The 18,224-nt window shown below is 56.4% G+C and overlaps 1 protein-coding gene across 1 annotated transcript in view; it reads right to left on the reverse strand.

Annotated features, from left to right (window-relative positions):
• Positions 1-18,224, reverse strand: part of HTT (huntingtin) — a 103,119-nt gene that overhangs the window by 49,098 nt on the left and 35,797 nt on the right. The window contains exons 13-26 of the mRNA XM_037046643.1: positions 16,487-16,613; positions 16,114-16,250; positions 14,839-14,950; positions 14,449-14,586; positions 13,537-13,695; positions 13,351-13,448; positions 12,296-12,435; positions 11,446-11,509; positions 11,135-11,235; positions 9,070-9,216; positions 7,116-7,236; positions 5,353-5,429; positions 4,275-4,426; positions 3,185-3,387 (exon numbers count right to left, since the gene is read on the reverse strand). Coding sequence (XP_036902538.1) covers positions 3,185-3,387; positions 4,275-4,426; positions 5,353-5,429; positions 7,116-7,236; positions 9,070-9,216; positions 11,135-11,235; positions 11,446-11,509; positions 12,296-12,435; positions 13,351-13,448; positions 13,537-13,695; positions 14,449-14,586; positions 14,839-14,950; positions 16,114-16,250; positions 16,487-16,613 — 1,776 coding nt within the window. The remainder of the gene's footprint in view (positions 1-3,184; positions 3,388-4,274; positions 4,427-5,352; positions 5,430-7,115; positions 7,237-9,069; positions 9,217-11,134; positions 11,236-11,445; positions 11,510-12,295; positions 12,436-13,350; positions 13,449-13,536; positions 13,696-14,448; positions 14,587-14,838; positions 14,951-16,113; positions 16,251-16,486; positions 16,614-18,224) is intronic.

Here is an 18,224-nt window from a genome sequence, read left to right on the forward strand (position 1 = left end):
CCACCCACTGGGAAGAACCCCCCCGAAGCGCGTCACGTCCTCTTCAACTCCACATTTCTGGAGCTCAGACTCCGCTCGCACCCCGTGCACTGTGGGGGCTGCCCGAAACCCTTGACTGGGGTGCTGGGAGTGTCAGGGATGGAAGGGGCCCTGCAGCCCCAGGCAGGTTGCCTCCAGGCACAGCAACCAGCATGTCCTCCGGGAGCCAAGACACTGAAGAAGGCAGGGCGTATAGCCACGTCTCAAACTCAGTCTTCCAGAGGAAGATGGAGACGAAGGGACCTATCCGAGCCAGAGCTGACAGGCAGCGGAGCTAGGAGCCAGCAGACTGCAGCACGCCGAGGCCCCCACACTCGGGGAGACAGCCAGCAGAGGGGAGAGGACGACAGAGACGGACTTAAGGCCCCAGTACCGCCACTCACTCACGCTCTCAGGGAAGTCACCTTACACGTCGGGCCCTAGTCTGCTGAGCGGACGTCATGGCTGCAGTCAGGAGGGCTGGGGGCAGCTCTGTGGCTGCCACTCCTGGGAACACGCTCCAGGGAAGGGCCGGCACACAGGACAGGCATGCCAGACCCCACTTACTTCAGAACAGGCACATACACAGCAATAAAAGAGGTGGCCGATGGTGGCCTGGAGCCGGGGGGCATGGTGGGCTGAGGGGTGATGGCTAAAGGACACTGCGTTCCCTTCTGGGCCCTAGATCTAACTGGTGACGGCCAACTGGCCCCGTGGGTGCAGGGACCCGAGGGAGCCGTCTGCTCTGACCGGGGTGTGGTGTGGTGCATGGGTTAAGTTCTCACTGTGTCACGTGTCAATGATGCTGTTCCAAAAGACAAAGCCAGAGACTACCGCAGTCCTCCAGAGGGGACTCTCCATCTGTCTGGACCAGCAGAGTGGCCAGGAACACAGCTGTGTGTGTGTGCCCGTGTGCATGTGTACGTGTGCCAATACATGCACATGTACACGTGCATGTACATACATGGTTGCTGCATGATACTCATCAGGGAAAAGGAAGGACTAGGAAGCAAGGGTGAAGAACTGTGATGACTTGTGTGTCTCCAACTTTACAGGACGCCAGTGAGAGACGTGGGGTGGCGTGGCCTGACTGGGCGGCGCGGCCTGACTGGGCGGCGGAGGGGCTCGGGCCCCACCGTGCCCGAGCTGTCTGCAAGCACCAGCAGACAGGCCGCGCACACTGCCCAAAGCGGACAGGTGCCCCGAAGACAGGTCTGGGGCCTCCGGGGCTTGGGTGCTGAAGATGCAAGAGTGGGCCTGCCCCCCCCAGGCACTGCCGGCCCTGCAGGAGAGCCGCCACCAACACGTGCCTTCCAGAATCTCAGAGTCACGACAAAGAGCAGCGCGGTCCCCCGGGAACTGCTGCGGCCACTGTGGAAAGCAGTACGGCACTCCCTGAGAAAATTAAAACCGGAGCTGCCCTGTGACCCAGCAATTCCACTCGGGGCAGGGCGCGTGCAAAGGGCTCCAGCACCAGTCTGGAAAGACGCAGCATCTGCACCCACCGATGGGCAAGTGCGCAAAAGCAGGTAAGCACACACGTGCCAGTGTGTCTCACGGACGCTCCTCAGCCATAAAAAAGAAAGGCGGTGGCCGCTTGTGACACAGACGGATCTAGAGCAGGGGCCCCCGCCTCCGGGCCACAGAGGGGCACCGACTGCTCAGGCCCCGTGAGCGACTGGGCCACACAGCAGGAGAGAGGCTGGAGTGTGATGTACCTCCGTCATCTCGAACCACCGCCACCCCGATCCGCAGAGGCACTGTCTGTCACAAAACCGGTCCCTGGTGCCAAAAAGGCCGGGGACCGCTGCGTGAAGTAAGTCAGACAGAGAAGGGCCAGTACTATGGTTTCACTTATGTGGAGCATTAAAAAAAAAAGAATAAATGAACAAACAAAACAAAATCAGACTCACAGACACAGAGAGAAGCCGATGGCTGCCAGAAGGGGAGGCTAGGCAGCTGGGCAGAGAGGGGGACAGGATGGCCCCCGAGAACAGTCACGGGGCGCCAGGCCCAGCACAGGGGACGACGGGTCGGTGACACCGCAGTGTGTGCGGTGCCAGGTGGGCGCCAGACTCACCAGGGATCACTGCTAGTTACGTACACGTCTCACCACCATGCTGTGCACCCGCTATAACTCTGAATGTCAATTGTAACAGACCAAAATAACAATTTAAAAAAGAGGTTTAGGCCTCAGTCGCAGGGCCCCGTGGCAGGTGTGCTGCAGCCCCAGGAGAGGAGGGAGCGCTGCTGCCCGACGGGTGCGGGTGTGGCCCATTCCCCAGGTCACAGAGGCCTGGACTGGCCGGTGCTGGCCCAGGATGAAGCAGGACAGAGCCGGGAAAGTGTCCGTGGCGGCCGAAGACCACGTCCGGAAAGCACTGGGGGCAGAACTGGTCGGCGGGAACCAGAGACGATCTGGAAGCCAACAGGAGCAAAAACGTCCCCAGGCAAGAGGGTGGCACTGAGTGACACAGGGGAAGTGAGACAGGGCCCGAGACGCACCTGTGAGACTCAAAGACGCACAGATGCACCTGTGAGCACTGACTCAGGCAGCAGGTGCTGCTGCTGCAGCAGGGGTGGTAGAAACCAGACCCGTGAGGCTAGAGAATGGGGGCCAGGGGCCTCGCGGCGGGCCTGTGTCAGGGCAGCGGGCGGCACGGGGGTGCGCAGCAGACAGGCCTGCTGGGGGAGCGGGTGGACAGGGGGAGGCCGCAGGGCGGCTACAGGAGAACCTGAAGTGAGACGGGCCTGTCCGAGATGGAAGGCACAGGTGGGAGAGGGGACAGTCAATGCAACGGTGAGCACACTCGTCTACCCTGAGCCTGCGGTGCCAAGAGCTGTCTGTCATGAAGCTGGTATTCTTCCGTAAATGTCTCACTCTACATCACAGAAAAGCAAGACTACATGCCAACGTGTCAGGATGGAGCAAATGTGTGAACAAGCCAGCACTCCACACCTGAGCTTCCTGGCTCAGGCGAGAGCCGGGGGACAGAGCCCACCTTTTCCCTCTCGGAGGCAGCGACAGTAACTGAGGACACACAGTAGGGCTACCAACTAGAGGGTGGCGTTTCGTGGTAAGTCAGGGTTACGACAGGAGTGCCTCTGCTCGCCTAGAGGCGGGGACCCGAGGGAAACGCAGGCATGCGGGGAAGCCGGCGGTCACCTTTGCGGCGGGCCCAGGCGCCACCTCGTCCAGCACGTGCGCGCAGATGTTGACCACCTTCAGCAGGTGGGAGAAGAGCTGCTCCACCATGGGCACCAGGCTGCGGTCCCCCAGCGCCGGCCACACCTCCTCCGGCTTGCTGGCGGCAGGGCCGGCCTCCTCTTCTGTGGCCCATGAACTCCTCAGAGACTTGGGGGCGCTGGCTGTGAGACGGGCACATGAGTTACCTCCCGCCTCTGTGGCGCGTGGAGAAGACACTGCTTAGGGACACGCATCCTTAAGACCCAGCCACACTGGACACCTCCGCCTGAAAGTCAGCTGAGACCTCACATTCCACAGGAAACTGACACTTTCCCCAAACACGGTGGCCCCAACTTCCACGCCTGCCACCATCGCACAGCCACCCAGGATGTTACAGTCGCCCCGGGCCCCTTCGTCTGTACCGCCGAAGCTCGGCTGGTGACCCAGGCCTGCTGTCCTTCTCCCACGTGCTCCTTCCAGCAGTCTCCGCCCCCAAGACCACACAGCCACACTCCTGTTTGGACACTGCCACCCCTCCAGGACGCTTCGAGCCTCCTGAGTCCCCACTCCTCCTCCTCCACCCTAACCCGCCTGTCAGTTCCGCTCGTGACCTCCAGGACGAGTAGGACAAGTCCTGCTGATGCAGACGGACCACACCCACACCCGTCCGCTCACCACGGGCCCCTCCTGCCTCACCATCCGTGTTCTCCACCCATGTCCCTGGCCTCACGTGACATCAAAACGACTTAAGAGTTCTCGAATGTCACACAAGTTTTCAGCTCTCCCTGCCTTGGCGGGTGCCCTGCCCGCCACCGGGTGGGCCCCCCCACCCCGCCCCGGCCTCTAAGGCTTGCTCCCACGCTGCTGAGAGAGTGCCTGGCCCACGCTGCCCTCAGATGGAAGGAGGGGTGAGCTGGCCTGCACCTAACTGAGGGCCGGCCTGGGAAAGAACCCCGTTAGAAGGCCAGCCCCAGAGCGGCCTCCTGGAGCTCGCTTCTGCGAGCACCGTGGCACCGTCCTATGGGTGCTCACCACCCCACCCTCCCGGGCCGAAAGGCGGCACCGATACCTGCGAGCAGGTTTCCAGCCAGGATCAGAGCGTCCTGGTGGGCCGAGAGGTCCAGTGGGAACCACGCTGACGAGAGCAGGGTGAGGACCGTCGTGACCATGCCGACCGTGCAGCTCTTCCGGCCCTCGTCCGCGGCGCTCAGAGGGGGCACCCTGCAAGCATACACTGGCGGTCAGGCTGCGGGCCGACGCTGAGGGGAGCTGGCTCCCCTTCCCTCTGAACCAAGAGGGCGGTAGGCCACTGTGCACTTTCCACGGACTCACACGGCGTTGTACGACTGACTGACAGCATCTTCGTAAACCCAGCTCCATAAAAGTCATCTGAGAGAAATCAGGCAGCCAATCTGATTTTAAAGTATTTCACATTTATTTCGATGACCCTTCAACGCTCTCTACCTTTTGACCTAGCATATTTTACTCGACGGCAAGTGGCTCAGCAGTCAGGTGCTGCACCTGTGACCAGAAGCCGCAGGTGCAGGGTGAGCAAGCGTTTGTTCACAGAGGAAACCACCTCTCCAGACGGGAGAATGCGAGCCACGTCGGTACACGCTCCTGGCCACACGCACACACGACAGCTGCAGATTAGGTCCTAGTGTGACTGTCATCAGCATTGGCACACACAACAAAAGCGTACTCACTCCTCAATGCAGAGGAAGACGCAAAATTATTCCACAGGCGCCATAGGGCCACCCATGCAGAACATCATTTTAAATAAAAACTAACCCTAAATCTCACTCCTGTGGTTCCTCACAATTTTGTGCAGTAGGTCACATCTGATTTTAAATAACAGATGTTTCTAAATTTTTAATGCTAGAGTGAAGCAAGCCAGTGAGAAGTCCTTGGCCCCATGTGCAGATCCTTGTACAGCAGTCCTCCGCAACGCCGAAGAGAGAGCCTCGGATGCGGTGAGTTCCGACCAGCTCAGTACTTCCCCGCAGCCCCCACCCCCAGTTCCCACACAGCTAACCACATAGAAGCAAGCATCCCTGGGGTATTTAATAAGAAAGAAAAACAGGATTCCAGTAAGTGTGTTTCTATCACATAACCGAGTACAACCACACGGCGAGAAAAACACTTACCCACAATGCCAACCCAAACTCCAGATGCAAACTGGAAAAGCCGTGGAGAGAAGACACAAAGCTTCACAGCATCCAAACTAGAGAGGAAAGAAAGAAATCACTCCCAAACACCAAAAAGCAGAGATTAAATGCAACCTCCTCCACCCATCACAGAAGGACAAGTGACGGAGGCCGAGTCTGGCCCCAGGACACACGGCCAGTGTGGACCCTCCAGCCCAGAGCTGCCATGGTCCTGTGCCACCCCTCAGCCTGCAGTGCGCCCCGCCCCACCCTGCGTTCCAGGTGTGTAGAGTCGCCCCCCCCCCACCCCCCCGCCCAGACAGCCGCAATCCCAAGGGCACAGTCCTCTGTCTCTGCACCCATACCCAGCACAGTGCCCAACAGGTGGCTACCAGAGCAAACACGGAGGTGATGTGCACGGTGCCCCGAGCAGGTCACAGGCAGGCCCAACCAGCTGAGCCTGGACAGCCTTCCGGCTGGACAGACGCACAGACCCCCCGGGATGGCCCGCCCGACACTGAGCACTCCACTGTGTGCTGCACGCCTCCCGTCACGTGGAAGGATGGCAGGCCTGATGGGCACTCAGCAAACAACTCTATTGTGTGTGACACTTTTTCTGATGGTAAGAGATAAACTAGTTGCTTTTAGAAATCTGTGAATATCTAAAAAATATACAACAAAAATCACTCATCCTGAAATGAATTTTGAAAATGCTGCCTATCATTTTCCTGAGCATGTGAGGAATGTATATGTAAACACTCTTATTTTTTAATTTTATTTAGTTTTTAGAGAGAAGGGAAGGGAGGGAAAATGAGAGGGAGAGACATATCAATTGGTTGCCTAGTCGCACGCCCCCAACTGGGCACCTGGCCCACAACCCAGGCATGTGCCCTGACTAGGAGTCGAACCAGCGACCATTCAGTTCGCAGATCAGCACTCAATCCACTGAGCCACACCAGCCAGGGTGTAAATGTTATTTTTCATAACTGAGATTTGACTATACACAAGAATACAGTTTCCCATTATATCTTTTCTTACTCAACATTATAATTCAGAGTATGTCTCAATATTGTTAAAAACTCTTCAAGCACCATACTAATAGGTGTATAATAGACACACTCACTACCACACGTACTGAATTTAATCATCGTCAGAACTTACTCATTCTTCAACTGCTGGATATTATGGTTCGTTTCTAATTTCAGCATCATAAATAACAACAAAAATAATTATACAAAAATCTCTGTTCCACCATGGCTAGTGTGGCTCAGTGGATTGAGCACTGGCTTGTAAACCAAAGGGTTACCGGTTCGATTCCCAGTCAGGGTATATGCCTGGATTGCAGGCCAGGTCCCCAGTGGGGGGCACACAAGAGGCAACCACACACTGATGTTTCTCTCCCTCTTTTTCTCCCTCCCTTCTGCTAAGAATAAATAAATATAATCTAAAAACAAAAACTCTGTCAACATTTTTGGTTTTTACTCCTTAGCACATATTAGTCACTGAGATGGGTTAAACTTCTCATCGGACCGAATCAGACATTGTCAGTTTTTACTTTCACTTTCACGTCTCCCTGTGTCGGCCGATTTCTTTGACAACGAACATGTGTCACTTTAATAATGAGAAGAAAACCGTTCGCACTCCTCCTGGAACAAACCAGGCCTCGGTCTGCGGGAGCACAACTTCCCAGCGTCCCGCGTTTGGGCATCTGACCTCGCCGATGCCTGAGAACGGGCTCGCTGCGCCCAGCCGAGGCGGCTCACCGTGAGTGCACGCGTGGTGGCCGTGACGAGCTGCTGCGACACAGCGGCAATGACTCTGGACAGGTTGTTCTCCATGGTGACATCAGTTATGCTTGGTAGCAAGTTGTAGCCTCTGTATATTCTGGTAAGAAAACACAGAGACTTAAAATCTACCACTAAAGCTGAGGCCATTTCAGAGATTCAAATAGCACTTCAAAGTTTAAGATTACAGGTTATAGAAAGTTAGGGAAGTCTTGACTTGTAAGTTAAAGACTGTAAGAAAACGGGTCATTACCCCAAGGGCCCCCGAGCTCCCCCTCCTGGTGGACGCCACTGGCGTTACCGCCCTTACCCCACCTCGGCTCTCCCACTGCCTGCCCTCATCTGTGGGAAACTGTCTTCCACAAAACCAGTCCCCGTGGCCAAAAGGGCTGGGGTCCGCTGCACTATAAGACCGGCTGAAATCACCCTCCCGCCCCCAGGCCACACACCAGCTGCAGGGCAGGGCAGGGGCAGCACTGCCCTCACGGCACCTCCCTGCCAGCCCTCTACACGCCCAAGCCGCCCACGCAAAGACACCCGTCACGGAGCCCCTCCTAGTTCCAGCCACAGAAACTGCTCTCCCTGCAGGACTGCCGGCCCACCCCCCACACACGCCGCCGAGGCCTGTGGCCACGTCGCCCCCTTGCAGTTGCAGACTCTGACTCCCCGACTCCCCGACTCCGTGAATGAGCCCACCGGGCTGGCGCTGGCGCCCTCTCGGACCGGCCAGTGTCCTGCCCACGGCAGTGCTGCACGACAGACCGAGGGGACCGCTGGGCACCTGCTCACACGGAGCCCAAGGCAACGGGGGGCGAGGCTGTGGGCACAGCTGCACAGCGGGTACTTGTGCTCTTAAGGGACCCGGCTGGACAGCAGGGGGCAGCCTGGGCTCGGACTGGGCATCTCTCAGTCACGGTTAAGAACCAACGAGAACGAAACACCGCACGCGTGTCTGGGGACCCCGAGTGCTCCCTTCCTGAACCGGCATTTGGAAACAGCAGTCACCCACACTGGCCACTGCCCCGCAGTGAAGCACCCGGCGGCCCCACTCGCCTCAGAGGAGCGTTGACCCCGAGTCCGTCCAGAGAGCAAGCCGGTTCCAAGGTTAACAAAGGATGTGATCTGGGAAGGAGCTAGTTCGCGCGTGCATTTCAGCAGTTCTGACACTCGAGGGAAGGTCTGACTTGGGAGTAAGGACTTCAAAATCTGACGGTCGAGTTCAAATTCAGAACAAAGGCATCACGTGAACATTCAGCTGAGATGTCACCTAGCCCAGGTTTTTTAAAAAAAAAAACTGCCACTCAGCAAAAAGAGTTACCACATAAGACTAACTTTTAAAACAGCATTTAAAACACAGAGAGCTAAAATAGCACAGCCATCTCACGTCTGCCGTCTCCTTCGCAAAGTCAAGTCCTAAAGAAAGGGACAACCCACGAAAGCGTTCTGCTCAAGTCACCCCCGCAGCACGGCCGCCCGCCCGGCGCCAGAGGAGGGCGTGCGGCCACCGCAGCTGCGCTGGGGAGACCCCGAGGGCGCCGCTGGGAAGCTCGGGGCCAGCGGCCTGACGTCCTCGAGGAGCCCCTAGAAACTAACAGGCACGGCGTGACCAGACTCGTCACGGCAACACCAACGAGAGAGACGGGACAGGCAGGTTTTTAAGAAGGACCTGAAAACCAGAGTCACACAGAAACACACCCGTCGGCATGCGGCTCGCCGTGAACCACCCAGCCACCCAGGTCTCTGCCGTGCGACTGGGACGCGCATGGAGAGGGGGGCGGGGCGCTCAGTCCAGAAACAGGGAAATGCCCTGCCCACGGAGGGCCACCTACCTGAACACCCTCAGCTGAAGGTTTCTTCCCCAGAAAGCCCATTTCAGAGGAAAGCCCTGGGCCAGGCAGCCGGGCAAGGCCCCGACGCAGCTCGGCCACTGTACCTGGTGATGGAGCCGACGGAGAGGTGCGACGCAGGCTGCGCCTCGTGCATGAGCAGCTTCAGGTAGACGCTGCTTTGGTCCCGAGCCACAGCCACTACTGGGTCGGCCTGCCCTTGGTCACACTGATAGAACAGCTTGGGGACGAGCCTAACATGAAAGCAAGGTTTGTTCATGTGAGAAGGCACGGGACCCCCGTGGGCCACCGCACCTCTCGCTCGGCACCAGCAGCCGGGCCTCCACCGCGGGCTGTCTACCCGAGGCTGCCCCCCTCCGGGCACGGCGCTCCTCGGGCGCACTGCGGGGGGCTCCAATCCCAGGGCCCCTCACCCACTCTGCAATAACTGGGTGCCATACTTTCTTTTTGCCTACTGCAGAATGAAGCGCCTTTCTCCACACACATTAAACACTCTAATGAAAAACCCGCCTTAAACCCTGGCTGGTGTGGCTCAGGTGGCTGGGGCGTCGTCCTCTAGACCAAGAGGTGACAGGTTCGGTCCCCAGGAGGAGCTCACACGGAAAGGCAACCAACTGGTGTCTCTCTCACATCCGTGTTTCTCTCCTGCTCTTCCTCCCTCCCTTCCCCTCTTTTTAAAAATCAATAAAAATCTTTTAAAAAAAACAAAAAACAATTTCTGTCTAAACAAGTGACACACCGTTAAGGTTTTCTGAAGTGACCTGTGTGGTGACCAGGGTCAGGCCCAGACACAAGTGGGTGGTGGTGCGTTTCAGGACGGCCACTCCACCATGAGCACCAAAGCCCCAACAGAACTGACCCTGAGGGTCTGCCTGTCCACGCAGGGTCTTGTGGGCCAACGACCACGGTCACCGAGGAGCAGACGTGATGACCACTGTCCTCTGATGAATGAGGGGACAGAACGAGCCACAGGACGGCATTCCCTCAGCGACAGCGGGAACGGACTGCTGACACCCCTGCCACTCCGGCTTCCCTCCCAGGCCCTCGGGTACAGAAACTGGGACAAAGGCCCACTACTGCATGGCCCCACTTAGAGAAAAGGTCCACAGAAGGCGAAGCTCCAGACACCAGGACGGGTTCCTGGCTGCCGGGGTGACAGGCGGTTAACAGGGACCTTGCAAATGGGCACAAGGGCTCTCTGTGGGGAGTGGGGAGGTTCCAGAACAGGGCTGTGGTGATGCTTACACAGTCTCTAAATGCACCAAAAATCATTTAATTGTCCACTGAAGATGTGTGCATTTTAAGGGATGTAAATTATACCTCCAAAAAAGCTCTTAAAATATTTTACACATTTTACTTACTTATTTTTAGACAGAGGGGAAGGGAAAAAGAAAAGAGGAGAGAAACATCATTGCATGGTTGCCTCTTGCACACCCACCACTAGGGACCTGGCCCACAGCCCAGGAATGTGCCCTGACTGGGAATCAAACTGGCGACTCTCTGGTTCACAGGCACCATGGCACTCAGTCCACTGAGCCACACCAGCCAGGGCTCTTAAAAAATTTTTTTTTAATTGAAAAGCTCGTCTTAGTAACTCAACTTCTAAAAATGAATTTAAAGGAAAACAAAAAAATTGTACATAACAATTGTACTACGTGTTAACAATATTGACTGGAGCATTATTCATCATTTAGGTCAAAGACAACTTTATATCCAAATGACGTTGACATGAGAGCTTATCACAACCACAGAGTAAAAAACGGCACTGATGGAAAGGTCCTTCTAGAAGAGCGTCTCGTCACAGGAAGACACTGTCACTAACTGGAGATGACTGGACCCCAAAGCTGTGTGTGTGTGTGTGTTCTGCCCCAACTGGGAACGGCTGCTCGCGTACGGGACACGCAGCACAGTAGTCACAGCTGTCCCCACCTCCAGGCAGGATGAATGGAGGGCCACCTGGACTTCCTTCTCGGGGCCACTCTGCACAGCCGGTCCCTGAGCAGGTTCCGCGTGGCCCCTTGAGCGAGTGCTGGGTGAGCAGCGGCCAGAAGTGCCGCCCCACAGCCTCTCACCGCCTCCCTCCTGCCATCTCACGGCGCCTGGAGCTGTAAGCAAAGCACATGGCTAAGAGGAAAGATTCTTAGCACACACCTCATCAGTGAAGCAGCAGCGACGTGCCGCACCCTGGGGTCTTCATCCCCGAGCAAGTGGATGACGACGTTATTGAGCACTCGTTCTTGTAGCTTCAAGAGCTTTGGAGAGAAAAGGAAAAAGAGACCCAACCTCTGTGTATAGCTGAATTTCTGGTAAAGTGTTCAGTTCACCAATCTGGAGTTCACACCACACAATCTCAACCTGCATGCTTCATTGGAAATCAGTCTACGCAGCGGGCATTCAGCAAGACCCCAGGCCAGGACGGTGCAGCCGTAATGCGGACTCAGCCCGGTGAGGCGGAGGCTTACCCCTGTGTAATGGTGCGCCCCTCTGTGCAGGTGTTCTGCTTTTGCTTCCAAAAAGCTCACCAACCTAACGAGAGAACACATTTCCCAATGAAATGGTTCGTTACCACACAAGCACCTCTGCTGGCCTGCAGGGTACGGACAGACAAACCGCTGGGGCGGGCCAACTGGGGCAGGTTGGTCCAGGGCCAGGGACGCCCAGGAGCAGCACTGACTTAAAGTGATGGGAAGAATTACCATGTTCGGGCAAGAATTTACATCCTCTCATCATTCCAGACTCTGTCAATCAGGAGTACTGAGAAAACCACTTTTCTTCAAAATAAATTCAAATGTGTATATTATTTGGAAAGGCTCCAAGTGCCCTGAAAATCAGCTCAAACATGCAGGCAGAAGGCAGGGCAGCTGTGAGCCCACTGGTTGCGGCCCAGGGGGTGCTCAGCCCCATGTCCAGAGTCCCCTTTGGGGGTGCAGGTGACAGAGTCCCGAACACTCGGAGATGTTCTGAGGATACAAGCAACACCCTGGCACACGGCCAGCCTCAATAAACACCGAGTAAGGCAGACCTGGTCCGGGCCACAGACACCGGGGCTCTGCACCCCCCACCCCCACCGGGGAAGTGCCCGGAGCACTTCCACGACTCACACCACCAGAACAACACACTCCTCTGCCGCCTGGAAGACTCCCGAGCAGGGGGTTAGGAAAGCACATCGGCCATGAAGCCGCCAGGTGTCGACCACACGGGTGACCTGGCGACACCACTACACCTAGGGTTTCCTGGTCACCACCACCACCTGCACCGAGCAGCCCAGGCCTCTCGATGCTCCGTGCCCCGTGGCCAAGCTGATGCGCGCACCTGAAGTCGACCTCTGCGAGCGTCTCCAGCAGCTCCGTCCGCACCAGCCAGTAGGAGCTGCTCCGCAGGCTCAGCACGTCGGTGATCAGCTGCAGCCCCAGGTCACTGTAGCTGCTGCTGCAGAGGCTCATGACGCAGTGCTGAAAGAGAGCCGCCGCCTTGGCATCCCCACGCCCCTCACGCCACCAGCACATGCTCGTTCCTCTCGTCTCAGCCACGTTTGCCGTGCGTGCTTTACCTCAGAAACCTCACGTTCGAAGTGTGTCCCTGCCACTTCGTGTCATTTCCTCCTCCCACTTCTACCGCGGTCCTGGTCTCTGCCCCAACACACCCACCTCTCGAGCGCTTATCAGCACTGAGGACGGGGACCAGGCCACACCAACCGCCCCTTCTAAAGCGGTCTCAGTGCCAGGGTGAAGGACGGGACTCCAGCGGCGGCACGGCTCCCGGCGCCCCCAGCACTCCCGCCAGCCTCGGCACACACAGCCCGGCACTAGACCTCCTGCCAGCACACGCCTGTGCTCGACCGAGACGCGGCAAACGCTGGGGGCGAGGGCAAAGCTCTGGCCAGGCCATGAAACTTTAAAAAGGGAAGGCATCCTACAAATGGATAGTTACAAGGTTTTGTGGGTATTTTTTTAAAATCTTTACTGGTTAAGTTTTCCTGCTGATGACTGGTTAGAAGGATCTATGGCCCAGGGGACACAAAGGCTGGACATCCACCGTGTGAAGGTCAGCAGCCCCACCACTGACCAGAACAGAGGTAGCGAGTCCTCCGGGCCGCATGCTTTCAGCCTCTCGCGGCTTAAAGGAGTCAAATTGGTTTTAACTCATCAAGTTTGACACTTGACATCAGCAAGGTCAATTTCTAACTACACTCTTTAGAAAAAGGGATATTTCAAACCACTATTCTGAGAATCAAAACTCAAACAAAAGCCTATGGAACCTTTCCTCCATGGAAATGGTCTCTTTCTGAAGACTCGGTGCTGTAACAGCAACAGCTGTTGCTGGGCCAGGCCCCCGGTACCCGAGGACGCGCGCCCCACAGTGCTCACCCGCACAGCTGTGCACGCCAGCTTGCACGCGACAGAAGACTCATCCTTCAGAGCTCTCTGCAGCAGAGGGACGCAGTCCACCAGAGAAAACGTGCTCCCTGACCGGAAGAGCAAGAACAGATACCTTCACATAAACTTGACCTTGGCGATGACACTCAAAGAGCAGTTCTCCAAGCCGGCCATTACCTGTCCGAGTCCGGACGGACCCCAGCCAGTCTCCCACCTGGAAGCGGGAGCGGCTGAGGGTGGAGCACAGGAGCGTCCCGCAGAGCACGGCCGTGGCTCCTCGGACCTGCGGGTCTCCGTGGCCGATGTAGTTCACCACATCCGAGACGCACTGCTCCTCTGTGGGACAGATTGCCTGGGTCTGAGGGAAGTCCCCCTTCAACTCTCTGACTCCGAGGGAGAGCTCCATCCTCAGGGGAGAAAAAGGGGGCAGGGGCGACTCGAACCTAGACAAGCCCTGACTAGAATAACCAACAACCAACAGTGGGGAAGTGCATGGGGGCTTTAAGACTCTAGATTCAGTATATCCCTGGTGTCACTCAACACAACAGGTTGTAATTCCAGGGTGTCAGCAATACGCAAATGCCAATTTTTAACTTCAAAAAAGATCAGAAGCTCCCAACAAGCCCACATTTACCTAACATAAACACAACAGCACAAGCCTGGCCCTTGCCCAAAGACCAAGGGAGGGTGAGAGGGAGGGAGGGAATCCCAGAAGTGCGCCTCTTCCCACCACTCGGCTCCCTCTGTAAGGAGGCCTGTCCCCAAGGGTGTGTGAAGGGACCGCCTGTGGCCTTGGCCACTCTCAAGCCCCACATGTCTCCAAATGTGAGCACCTGGCCTGGCTGAGCGGGGCTATGGTATAAATTTCCATCACACACAACTTGTGCTTGTGGTAGAAGACATTGTGTAGTCAACAGGACCTGTGTCCCAGAACTCCACTGCTTCCGCACGCGTGCCAACAAAACACGTGTGGACAGGGTGCCCACGCAGCACCACAGGGTGTCTGTGTGCGGGGTGCACAGCTGCACCCCGAGACCAGACACTGCTCTGAGATGAAGCAGCGCAGGGGCGAGCGCCGCGTCGGCATACCAGGGTACTCCGCGGCGTCGGGAGGGGCTTTGTACAGCTTGCTGAAGAGAGACTCGGGATGAAGGGCCACAGCGGCCCCCAGGCAGCTGAGCGCCAGCGCCTTCACGCTGACCCGCACGTCCCGATCCGGAACCAGCGCTGCAACGAAACCACCCAGGCCACCGTCAGCTTCAGAGCTGCAAACGTCCAACTCCCACGCAAGCCAAACCAGACCCATGGCAGCCGCTGCGCCGTCACTCCCCTGCTCCTCCCGGCAGTCAGGGAAGCCAACGCTCGCACTCACCCTAACTCGACTCCCTTGGCCACAAGAACCAGGCATGGAACAGGCCACCAGGCTGACTCTGAAAGCTGGTGACTTCTTCAGCCTGGCACCCGCCCTCCCACACTCACCATTTTTTTCCCCAGTCAGCAAGAATGAAGCAGATAAAAGGCGGACGCAATGAACCAGGGGAGCAGAATCTTCGTCGGTAGACTGTCCGATGTCACCTTTGATCCGGCAAGGCTAGAACAGAGAAACTGATGCTTGCCTCTGATAATCAGAGAACATTTACCCATCGGCTCATTCAACAAAGTTCCCAGCAGCCACGGGGCCGCATGCTAGGATACCAGGATGCTGTCTCTGCCCATGTACGCGCCTGCCCTCACAGACCACGGTGGGGCAGGCTGAACGTGGGGAGAGGAAGTTTCGACCCCAGCCCTACGGGTGGGGCAGGGATGAGCTGGGTGTGCAGGCAGGGCGCACTGGAGAGGGGAGGCTGCTGGGGAAGGACAGTGCCAGCCACCGATGGGACAGATGGACTAGAGCTGGGGAAGGCCCCGCACTGGGAGGGATGCAGGCTGCCGCTCGGGACCTGAGGGGAACACCTGTGCGGGACTGAGTGCCACACATCAGTCCTCGCCCTAAACTGGAGGACAGTCAATCCCTTAAATACGGAATTACCATGCGACCCAGCCATCCCACATTAGGGACAGAAATCAGGGCCTCTGCACACCCATGCTCACAGCAGATTATTCACCAGAGCCAAAGAGTGGAAGTGACTCAAGAGCCCGTTACTCAGCCTTCAAATGGAAGAAAACCGTGACACCTGCTGCAACATGGATGACCCTTGGGGACAGTATGCCAAGTGAAACAAGCCAGTCACACAAAAAGACAAACACCGTATGACTCTACTTACGGGAGGCCCCCAGCAGTGAAATAAACAGAAACAGAAAGGAGTGGCAGGTGCCGAGGGTGGGGCGGGGGGCAGTTTTGATTAATGGGGCAGAGTTCCAGTTTGGGGAGCTGAGAAACTCCTGGAGACGGATACAATGGTGGTCACAACAACGTGCGTGTACTTAAAACCACTGAACTGGCAGATTTTGTGTTCTGTGTGTTTTACCACAATAAACAAACAAACCAATTCAATGGACCAAAAAGAAGAAATACCAGAGAGCCACGCAGACTCTCAAACAAGTGACCTGAGAGACCAGGTGGGGGTGACAGTGTGTCTGGGGGTGGTCTCCAGGGCACGCTGGGGCCTGCAGAGGTGGGACAGAGCCCAACCTGGGAAGGGCCAGAAGGCAGCGCCCGGCACCAGAGAGCCAAGAGCCAGGGTACGGACGGCCAGCCGGCAGCGACCTGAAACACTCGGGAGCCCACTGCGCTGCAGGGCCTGAATCCCGCACCTTGTTTTCCTGGTCTCCTGGGTCAGCAGTCTCGTCTCTGGACACAAATTTATCCACAACGCTGTCAGACAGCTGCCTGCGGGGGCCCGTGCTCTCCAGTACACGTGCTTGCTGAAGGGCTTCCGGAAATGGAGAATCTGGGATTAAGTGACAAGTTTCCCAGGAAAATACAAATACAGACATTTACACAAATGACATAAAAAGAGGAGTTAGATCCAGAGGTCGGTCATTCCTTAGTCAGTTTCCTCATTTACACCCCAGAAAACAAAGACATCAAGAGACCAAGAGATGTCTTCCGGGAAGCTAAGGCAGACCTCAGGTGCCCGCTTGAAACAGGAGCCCACCAGGCAGCGCAAGGGCCGAGCCAGCATACCGACTGCGGAGTGTGGGGATGCGACCGAGTCCTTGTCTGCCAGGAGGCCCGAGGGCTCCTCCTCCTCCTCCTCCCGCGGAGGGCCGAGCTGCAGCCCCAAGTACTGGCCGTCAGTGCCGTCCAACACCTGCAGGTGTAGAGGGGCGGCGAGGGTTCAGAAGTGTCACCCCCAGGGCGAGCCTGGTCCAAGGGGAAACCAAAAGTGGGGCAGACCACATCTTACACACCAACAGAGGTCACAGGTGAAATGCACACAGGCAGGTGTGCACGCGTGTCACAAGTTTGCTAACCAGCTGACCACTACCCCACAGAAGGCTTTAACTCTGACAATTGCAAAATATTGCTGATCTGGGAATTTCTCCCTTTGGTATATTATTTTTAAAAATCCAAACAGAATCTCTGTCTTCAGAAGCGAGTTTCATAGTATGTCAAAAATGAGGGAAAACCTCAGACAAAAACCTCGTGATATAACAGGTTATGTCCTCAGGTGCCAGTACTGAACTGGCCGAGTGCTGGACGCAGGGTTTCGCGCACGCAGCCATCACGTGGGCCACAGCTCCGCGCCACCAAATGCCCCGCGTCCGCTTGAAACCCCCCGCAGCCAACTTGAGGACCTCCATGGTCAGCCCTCAATATGTGAGCAGATGATAACTGAATTCATTGTTTAAAAAGCAATCTAAATTCTTCCAATTACGCTTTTTAAGAATCAAACTACATAATTAAAAACAACCTGAAAAAATTATATCCTTCATCCTTCATCCTTCAGGTTAGTTGAGCAAAAGCAAAACCAAACCCAGTTAAAAAGAGAAGCCCACCCCAGTGAGGGGCGCGTCCTGAGTGCCCTGTACACCACCGTGCACCCACGACCCCCGCCGCAGGGGTGCAGCGGCCAGAGAGCTGCAGCGGGAAGGGCCATCTGCTCTAGGCTACGCGGCCGAAAGGCAGAGCCCCGATCCTCACCCTGGCGGCACCCCTGAGCCAACCCCCAAGCCCACTCTGAGCTGGCTCATGAGGAAACTTCCTACCTCTTTCAACTTATTTTTCTTGGTGGTGCTTACAATCGTCTGACTATGGACTTACTTGTCGATTGATTACTGGCTTGTCGCCTGCCACACACACAACGCACACACGTAGAATGGGTAGGCAAGCCTGGCCACCACCTGTGCTTGCAGACAAAGTTTTAGGGGAACACAGTCATGCTCATTTGTCTACGGCTCACACCGCACTCAGAGGTCAGACGTACTCAAATCCCTGCTCTAGGAAGACGGAGTAGGCTGAAAATGTGAAGAGGTGCTCAAGTAATGTGTAATGTCAATGTTACTAATCACACCGCATTAAGCCCACAAGATCTGTTAACAACAAGTTCCTAACAGATTTTTTAAAATAATGATTTTCACCTCTGCCCAACTGGTTCTCGAAGAATTTAAAATGCAGCGCTGGCTGGTGTGGCTCAGAGAACTGAGTGCTGGCCTTCGAACCAAAGGATCGTCGGTTCGATTCCCAGTCAGGGCACATGCCTGGGTTGCGAGCCAGGTCCCCAGTAGGGGGTGTGTGAGGGGTTACTACACATTGATGTTTCTCTACCCTTTCTCCTTTCTTTCTCTCTCTCTAAAAATAAATAAAATTTTTAAAAGCCCTGGCTGGTGAGGCTCAGTAGATGGAGCACAGGCCTGAGAACCAATATGCTGGCAGTTCAATTCCCAGTCAGGGCACACGTCTGGCTAGTGGGCCAAGCCCC

This window comes from Sturnira hondurensis, unplaced genomic scaffold, assembly GCF_014824575.4.
Source record: "Sturnira hondurensis isolate 20B ecotype Veracruz unplaced genomic scaffold, ASM1482457v3 Scaffold0000780, whole genome shotgun sequence".
NCBI lineage: Eukaryota > Metazoa > Chordata > Mammalia > Chiroptera > Phyllostomidae > Sturnira > Sturnira hondurensis.